At 53.8% G+C, this 9,108-nt stretch overlaps 2 protein-coding genes across 2 annotated transcripts in view; one reads left to right on the top strand and one right to left on the bottom strand.

The window, feature by feature from the left end:
* LOC101658359 (intercellular adhesion molecule 5) overlaps positions 1-1,863 on the top strand; it is a 6,266-nt gene extending 4,403 nt beyond the window's left edge. Inside the window, exons 5-7 of the mRNA XM_045299947.1 lie at positions 64-333; positions 882-1,157; positions 1,317-1,863. Coding sequence (XP_045155882.1) covers positions 64-333; positions 882-1,157; positions 1,317-1,528 — 758 coding nt within the window. The 3' untranslated portion in view covers positions 1,529-1,863. The remainder of the gene's footprint in view (positions 1-63; positions 334-881; positions 1,158-1,316) is intronic.
* Positions 1,864-7,831: 5,968 nt separating this feature from the next.
* Positions 7,832-9,108, bottom strand: part of LOC101659532 (somatotropin) — an 8,417-nt gene continuing 7,140 nt past the window's right edge. Inside the window, exons 2-5 of the mRNA XM_004707275.2 lie at positions 8,848-9,101; positions 8,516-8,632; positions 8,261-8,422; positions 7,832-8,032 (exon numbers count right to left, since the gene is read on the bottom strand). Of these exons, the coding sequence (XP_004707332.2) occupies positions 7,832-8,032; positions 8,261-8,422; positions 8,516-8,632; positions 8,848-9,101 (734 nt within the window). The remainder of the gene's footprint in view (positions 8,033-8,260; positions 8,423-8,515; positions 8,633-8,847; positions 9,102-9,108) is intronic.

Consider the following 9,108-nt stretch of genomic DNA (forward strand, 5'->3'; position numbering starts at 1 on the left):
CATTAGCAGCGAGAAGACCGGAGAGGCAGCCGGAGCCATGTTGTTCTCTCTCCTTTCCTGCAGGCTTCCCTCCACCAATCCTGGAGATCAACGAATCCTACCCCCTGGTGGGGACGGGAGTTAAGGTGACATGTTCAGGGCATGTGTTAACATCGCCCAGCCCTACTCTGAGACTTCAGGGAGCCCCATACCTCCCTGCCCCTGGGGAGCCTGCCTGGATTTCACTTACTGCCAGGGAGGAAGACGACGGCCGGAATTTCTCCTGCGAGGCCTCCGTGGTGGTGCAGGATTATCGGTTGATCAAGACCGCTGACACCCAGCTCCATGTCTTCTGTGAGTAGAGACTTGAGACTTCGTATCAAGACAAGACACTGTTAATTTCCCATTTCCAGGGACCCTCTTGGCCGATGGCTTCCTTATTAGAGTTGCCATGTTTTCCTTACCCAGAACACACGGAAGATCTAGCGACGAGAGTCGCGAGAAAGTTGAGGAGGAAGTGGGTCAGAAAGAAAAGCAGCAGGGAGTTGCTGTGCAGGCTTATCGATGGCTGAACTCTAACAAGCGATACCCGGAGCTCATGCAAAATTCCATTTTGAGAACTAGGAAAAGTGTCCCCTCTAGGTTCTCTTCTGCCGCTTCCTGACTAGCAGAGGGAGAGGTAGCAAGGCCTGCCACCACTGACAGCGTGGTGTTGTCACCTAGTGCTAGCCCATGAAAAAGGCCTCGCAGACTTGGGAAACGAAGTCGAGGAGCATGGCTCACTGCGGGGAACACCCAGGCCTCCCCTAGGAAAGAAAGCTGTGGGAGGGAAGGCGAGCAGGAGGGAAGAAGAAGGGAATGTGATCACCCAGCTGGGCTCCTGGGGCGGCTCTGTCTTGCAGATGAACCACGGTTTGAGGAATCCGGCTGTCCTGGCAATCAGACGTGGGTGGAAGGGACAGAGCAGATGATTGCCTGTGTCCCAAAGGGAAACCCAACTCCACGTTTGGTGTGTACCTGGAATGGGATGATCTTCGACCTTGATTTCCCGCAGAAGGCAATGCAGAACCATGCTGGGACCTACTGCTGCAAGGCCACCAACCAGCTGGGCTCTGCCAGCAAAGACATAGCTGTTGTTGTCCTTCAAGGTGATGCAGACGCCTTCTCGTCAGTCCTGGGTAGGCGTGGGGGTGATTGATGGAGTTCTGAAAACAGAGGGGGGGCGGGGTTTAGTGGACTGGGGAGGAGGGGACTGTGCTAGGGGCCTGGGGAGTTGGAGCGGGATGATTCTCTTGCTCTCGGGCTTTCCCATCTCCCTGTCTTCTGTGCTTGGGCAGGACTCGCTGAAGACTTCAACCCCACTGTCTGCATCATCATTATCATCATCATCAGCTGCAGCATTGCCCTGGGAGTGGGCTTTGCCATCATAGCACTGCACTCGAGCTATTGGCCCTGCAAAGTAGAGACACGGAAGCTAGCCTACAGGCCGAAACAGGACAACCAAGAGGAGGAAAACCAGGTTGCCGTTGAACAAGCAGAAAAGTGTTAAACAGAAATGGTCACTGGCAGAGATTTCTTCGGGGCTTAGTCGCGAGCTCAGGCGAAGCCCAAGTGAGGCTGCGTTACTCTGTGTTCCGTAGTGGTGCCGACAGTCTCTGGGCCTGTGTCCACTGTATCCCAGCCACCTCCAAGTTCAGCTTTCTTGTTCAAGTTCTATAGGAATTTCAGTCTCAGTATTCAGCACATGGAAGGGCCTTTTGCTCCTTGCTCTCTGCTTAATGCATTCACTTGGGTTCAAAAGAGAGGCTCCTGCCTGTGCCCCCTCCATTTCCATTCCCACTGCCATTTGTTCCCCCAAACCACAGGTGGCCCCCAAGCATCAGACTGAAGAGAAACGAAATAAAATGATTTCAAATGCAATTCATTTCTCATCGTTTTCTGTTGACTGTCTTGGAGCTAATTTTGTGGTGTAGGACCCCCGTCTTCACATTCCCCTGCCTGCCTCTGGAGTGCCAGCGCCCAGCTCCGAGCTTGAGGCCATCATGCGGGAGTCTGTGCGGCAGCTTTGGCAAAGGGGCTCTGACTGGCTAGGCTTCAACTCAGTAACCGTGGAGTGTGTGATCGCAATCTGTCTGTGGTCACACAGGCAGCACCCTTCGCCTGGAGCCCTGCCCCCGACTGGCAGGTAGAGGCCTCAGGGTAAGAGACCCAAATAACCCTGGGTTCCAGTCCCTAACCCATGGCAGTAATCACCTGTGAGTGCCCGCCGCGGTGTGTCTGATCCACACAGGCTCTTAGGGCAGAGTGCCAACATGTATGCCTCCTTTCTGTCAGGAAGCACATACTTTGATCTGCAAATGGGTTCTTTGAAGCTTCAAGAGGAAAGTTCTGGGGTGACTCGATGTGACCCAATTTCCTCCTCTGTTCTTTGGATTGTTCACCCCAGGAAAGGCATGAGGACTGTACAGCCATATACTCACCCCACCCGTACCCCCAAAACAGTTTTGTATGGGCTGCTGAAATGCTGGATAAGCTAAATGGAAAAGTTAGGATAGCTGACTGCATCTCTCTGCCACATCACTGATGAAAACTTGTGCAAAATTAAGACAAGCTCCAAAAATAAAAACAGTTGCACTTTGGAACTTGGAGTACAACTTCCAAGAAAGGACCAGCTTGGCATCATAAACAACTTCGCTCTGGACAGTGGTTCACTAGAGGGGACAGGGCCCCTGCTCGGCCTGCCCTCAGAACAGCAAATGAGACTTCGAAAGGGCTGTCCACAACCTGACAGATGACCTCCCAGCCTGGGAGAAGACGCAGCATCAGAGACAAAATACACCCATGCTTTCCTCAGTTACCCATGCAAGGAGAAGGGCAAACGATGAACAGAGCACCAGCCCTGCCCTCCACAGCACGTTAGGGAAGCTAGAGGCAGTGAACGGGAAACGAGGAGGGCATGGGACCTCCTCTGCTGGGGAAGAGCACCCAACTTGATCAGGAACGCTTCCCAGAGGAGACTGAGGTGGGATTAAATCTCTTGTTTGATTTTGCAAAAAATGGCATCCCCCAAATAATGGCAGTTTGAACCCACCAATCAGGATCTCACGGAAAGAGGGATGTGGCTGCCTCTTGGTGCAGTAAAGAGTGACAGCCTTAGAAACCCTATTGAGCAGTTTTACTCTGCCCTGTGGGGAGCCCTGGTGGTTATGTGAGGGGCTGCTAATTGCACAGACAGCAGTTTGAAGCCACTCGGGGGAGAGAGGCAGGGCTTTCTAATCCTGTAAAAAGTTACCCTTTTGGAAACTCACAGGGGCAGTTCTACTCTGCCCTACGGGGTCTGTTTGATGGCTGTGAGTTTGGTTTGGGGTTTTTTTGAGATGGGGCCACTATGAGCCAGACTTAACTTGGTGACCATGGCATTGACTATACAGTGGCATCTACTCTCCTATCTCGTGTGTGTAAGGCAAGTTATTCACATGTTTGGAATGAACACGAGGTAGTCAGGAAGCCTGTTTACAAGGGGGTGGTGGTGATGGTAGGTGCCATCGATTCGGTTCCGACCCACAGTGACCCTGTGCACAGCAGCAGGAAACACTGCCCAGTCCTGCACCGTCCTCACAAGTGTTCCTATGCCTGAGCCCATTGTTGCAGCCACGGTGTCAGTCCGTCTCCTTTGGTTTCAACAGTTACACATACAGGGCAACAGGGCTCCACAGCTCATGTCAGGGAAGCTAGAGCCAGTGAACGGGAAGTGATGAATGATAAATGCAGGTTAACTCCTCTGCGGCGGGCAAGAGCGCCTAACTCAGATCAGGAAAGCTTCCCGGGAGAGATTGAGGGGGCGCTGAGTCTCTTGTCTCATCTTGCAAAACGGCATCCCCAAATTGAAGAGTCTCCCGCCATTTGACATTGCGGAGGCAGCACTGCAGGTCTGCAATGGTCCCACAGATCCAGAGAAGGTAATGCGGTGGGATTGCTCAGACTCCCTCTCTCCAGTAGGGAGAGCCTTGAAGCTTAGCCTGCTGCTGTCCTTCCTCCTCACTGCCACACGGTGTCGCTGTTGACAGAGAGCCTGACAGAGCCGGCTCCCCAGGCAGGCTGTTGGGGACATTTGGGGGAGCAGCCACTGCCTCAGGTGTTGGTCCGGGTAGGGCGACCATTGCTTGAGTTCTGGCTTATAGCTGGAAGAGCTCAGTACTTTGGGCCAACTGCCCCTTGGGCTAGATATTTTCCTTGGCAGGCTCAGAACCTGTTTCCCTTCCTTCCCCAGGGACCCACACAACCAAGCCTCTAGCTGCTCATCCTTGTCACTTCTCCAAGCATACAGGGCCCTATGGCATCTCTTCCTCCTCTGTAAAAGCTGGCCTCTGCCCAATCTTCTAAGGGGAGCTGCCTTCACTGTATCTCAGACATCCTGAGCGTACTCTTTGAACGTTAGAACCACTAGCTCACACTTATTTACCCTGATTAACTCCAGGTGGGGGAGAGATCTTTTACTCTAAACCAGTGTTGCCCACAGTGGGCCCTACCATCCCCTGTGGGCCAGGGGTGGGGGCAGCATGCTGAAATGAAACGATCCAGGGGGCAGCACCCCTGGAGTCCTACAAAAGATTCCTACCCGGTACCCTCAACTGTGGGATACAGTACAATAGTTTTTAATTGCCAGGGGGCTCTGAGGTTTTTGTTTTGGGTTTTTTTTTTCTGATAAAGGGGCGGTAGACCAAATAAGTTTGGGAACCTATGGGGTTCAGTGCCTGTGGGGAGGAGGGGGGTCCCCCACAAATCATCATAGGTCTGGTAGGTGCAATTGTACAGCAATAATAAGTAAAGATTATAGTAAAGTCATAGAGAGCATGAGAGGTAGAAGAGAGAGTCAAGTAATGGAGTCAGACACAATTCATGGTAGCATTGCTCACCTCAGCCCCGCTTGGTGGTCCTCGTGAGGGGAGCCCGGCCATGAGAGCAGGGTAGAGCCCCCAGGCGCTGGGGAGAGCTTCCAGGCCCGAGGACCAGGGAGAGCTTTTCTTTATTGCTAACCAAGCGTTATATCTCTTTAGGGGGACATGATTACAGGTAACCACACGTCACAGGAAGGGGCAGTACAATAGGCATACACATTGTAGGAAGGGGCTGTATGATAGGCATCAGCGTGACAGAAAGGGGATGAGCTAGGGGTGAGCCCATAGGAATGGGAAGGTCTAGGGTTATACATGTGACAAGATGGGCGGACCCTAGATTCATGATGGCAGCCTCACCTTGGTCATCCTTGGGCGGGTTTGACCTCTGGTGTCTCCTACAAGGAAACAGACAACTACTATCCTTATCAGAAGGGAGTGGGCCCTACTTGTGGGATAAACAGTGGTGCCTGCTTGCTCCAGATGGCTGATAGCGCTTAGGGAGAATGACCCCTGATCTATTCTTGATGACCTCCACGTGTGTAGTCATTCGCAAGCAGCTACGTTTGGCATATATTTGGGGGAGACAGCTTGAGAGAAATCCTTCTGTTTCCTATAATTCCCCCCCTCCAGCAATAAAAAACGTTTGTCCTATAGCCCATAATCCAGGAAAGTGTAGGTCCTTGCTTTTGGAGCCCCCTGGGTCAGACCATTACCCCCTGGGCATGGGACCTGCTTGCTTAGAGAATCACTGCTCTAAGCATTTATCCTCAGAGGGATAGTCAAGGCCACTTGCTGGGCTCTTGTTGAGAAAATAAGTTCGATATTTGACTTTCGAGACTGCTAGCAGTTCAGAATCTTCTCTGAAACCGAACAAACCTCTGAGAGTTTGCATTCAAACAGAACTCAGTGGGACCTCTTAGTATCGCGACTATCGACTTTACCTGGGGATCATAATTCGAAGGAAATGGCAGCACTTGTAAAGCCAAGTGTATTTGTACACATTAGCTTTTGTTATTCATAATGCTGGTGTTAGTCATAACTATAATTATAATAAACCCCCAAACCAGAGTCTGAAATCCCGGGCAACTATTGAGGACCATCAAAAGTCATATATACCATACATACTTCCCCGTACATTTCCCTTTCCTCCCTCTTGGGGCAGTTCTACCCTGCCACCCAAAGGGACGCTCGGAGTTAGAACCCATGACAGTGGTCAGATGTGTATGAATTAGGCAGGTCTGCTCCCTAGGGAGCAGTTCTGTTCTGTCGTGTGGGGTCGCTGTGTGTCAGAATCAACCAGAGGACACACAAGAGCCACTTAGCCAAAGGGCTTAGGAGACTAAACACTTAGCTCTAAAACCTTACCCTCTGGAAAGCCTTGGAAACAAACAATGTCACCATGTCACTGGACGGAATATGCTTTATAAGTAAGTGCTTAGACATCTTTGCAGAAAAGCTCGCGAACACCGGAAACCTCAAAAATCGCCACAATTTTAGATGAATATTTTATTGGGTTGTTAATTTAAATGACAATTTCTTGATTGCTGCATTTAGGAAACTTCATTTCTTTTCATCTACACCCAGCACTTCCAAGGAGATAAATCATACCCCTTTTCCACTGAGAAAGCTGAGTCTCACGGTCTTTCTAATTCTTTCTTTTATTTAGACGAAGTGTTCTCAACCCACTGCTCTCAGAACAAAATTGCCCCTGACGGCTTGGAGACCACTCTGTTGGAGGTGGCCCGAGTTTGTGTCTAAGAGTGGTTTCCATGTATACTGGTTGCCAACATTTAAATATCACACGTCCTTGAAGTGTCCGAAAGTCGGGGACGAGAGTCAGGGAGGCGTCCGAAAGTCGGGACGGCGGCATGGTGGAGTGGGTCCTGCCTGAGCTGGCGTCTCAGCCCTCATGGTTGTCCCGGTCTGCACCCTCCTTGCCACGTTCAAAGGTGAAAGCGCTGTGTTGGTGGCTGGGACAGCATTCCCTTCCACCAGCCCTCACCGCTCGTGGTTACTCCCTCGCCCCTGCTGGCCCTCAACTGGAACTGTCCCACTTCTCTTGTCTCCGCTCGATCCCAGTCACCCTGGTTGTGCCCTCCCCAGTTCGTTTTGCAATTCTCCCCTGGAGGTGGGAGGTTCACCGTTGGCTGGTTCATGCCCACTTGAGGTGCTTTGGCCATCCACTTGAGGAAAGTCCGTCAAGAGGGCCCGGTGGAGGGCTGAGCTAATCCGACACACGGGGTCACCATGAGCGGGCTTCCTCTTCATCCTCATTTTTCGAGAGTATTGGGTTGAGAGTGTATTCATCTAAACATGTCCGCCCCAGTGTCATTCTACTACCTATGCGTTGGGCTGTTTACTGCAAGGTCAGTGGTTTGAAACCACCAGCCACTCCACCGGAGCAAGATGAGGTTGTCTGTTCCGGTAAAGAGTCAAGAGTCTCAGACACCCACAGGGGAGGCTCTACCTTGTCCTGTAGGAGTGCTCTGAGTCTGAAACGACTTCATGGCAGTGGGTGTGGGCTTTGATCATTCTATGGCCACTCTCGTTGTTTTCTCTTGATGTGACATGTTGGGGAATCTTGCGCCTGCACTCAGTAGCCCGCCACCCTTTCATTTCTCCAGCAGCTTGGGTATCGCATTGCTGGGGAAAGGGAGAAAAGCCTTCAAGTACTTTGTAGGGTGGCCCTGACCTTTGAGTGTCCAGCAAAGTCCTGGACAGACTTAGTGACCCTATCTGCTTTGTTCTGGCTCGCAAGAGCTGAGTCCATTATATTTCAGCCACTCTGGCTCCCAGGAGACCTTCTGGGGCCTTCCCAACCCACCCCTCACCAGTGTCCCACTCCTCACAGAATGAGCTCTGCTCAGACAATTCGATGCAACATGATCTTTTATTAGGACCAGGGAAGGGGTGTGTGTGTGTTGGGGGGGGGGGGGCGGCGGCATGCCCCGCAGCTAGAAGGCACAGCTGCTCTCCACGAAGCGACGACACTTCATGACCCGCAGGTAGGTCTCCGCCTTGTGCAGGTCCTTCTTAAAGCAGGACAGGAGCCCATAGTTCTTGAGCAGCGCGTCCTCGCTGCGCAAGTTTGTCTCGAACCTGTCGTAGGTCTGCTTGAGGATCTGCCCGGCACGGGGGCTGCCCTCCTCCAGCTCCTGCCAAAGGGAAAGGGGCCCAGGAGAGGCTCAGGGCTGGGCCCTCCCTTCCCACCCCGCCAGCTCATACCCCACCTCCCACGGCACAGTGAAAAGGGTCCCCATGGAGAACAAGGGGGGGGAAAGGACTTCTGGGTCAAGGCCAGGCTGCCCGGAGACCCGCTTGTCCTCAGCAGCGAAACCAGCTTCCTCTCTTCCTCCCCGGGGCTTGGGGCCCCCGCCCCTCACCTGCATCAGGGCCTGGATGCCTTCCTCTAGGTCCTTGAGCTTCTCGTAGACGCGGTCGGAGGTGCCGAACACCAGGCTGTTGGTGAAGACCCTGCTGAGGAACTGCACGGGTCCGAGCCAGGACTGGATGAGCAGCAGCGAGAAGCGCAGCAGCTCCACGTCCTGCGGACACAGGGCCGGGCAGAGGCGTGTGGGTGCCGTGCCGGTGGGCCCCTGGGAGGCGAGGGCCACTTGCCACGAAGAGCGGCTACTTACGGATCTCTGCTGGGCCTCCTCTTTCCCGGTGGGTGCTGGGATGGTCTCCGAGAAGCAGAAGGCGGCCTGGGCGTTCTGGAGGGAGTACCTCTGGCCCTCCGGAATGTAAGTGCGCTCCTGGGGGAGGGACACACCCAGTCCTGGGTCAGCACTGCTTTACGACCCCCCACACCCACCCCTGCCCCCCTCTGTCTGGGGTGGTTAAAAGGCCTCTGAGCTAGTCAGTTTCCTCCCAGTACCTGGGGCAGGGGGCATGGATTGATTCACCCCTTCCCACCCATCCTCCACCCAGTGTCGGGGGCTGGGGGGGGGGTACCGGTAGGGGGGCTTACAAACTCCTTGTAGGTGTCAGCAGCCAGCTGGTGCAGGTGCTGGGCCCGCAGCACGGCGTTGGCAAAGAGGCTGGACAAGGGCATGGCGGGGAAGGCGCCCGCCTGGGGAGGCCAGGGCTGGCAGAGCAGGGCGAAGGCCAAGAGCACGGAGGTCCGGGAGCCTGCGGAGCGACACGAGCACCAGGGGGCGCCGGCGAGCAAGAGGCCGAGGGGCCTGCCCGCACCCCGCCCGCCCGGCCCAGGGTCCAGCCCTCCTGCAGC

Source organism: Echinops telfairi, unplaced genomic scaffold (genome assembly GCF_000313985.2).
Source record: "Echinops telfairi isolate 266 unplaced genomic scaffold, ASM31398v2 ScPeMD7_7458;HRSCAF=8496, whole genome shotgun sequence".
Taxonomy (NCBI): domain Eukaryota; kingdom Metazoa; phylum Chordata; class Mammalia; order Afrosoricida; family Tenrecidae; genus Echinops; species Echinops telfairi.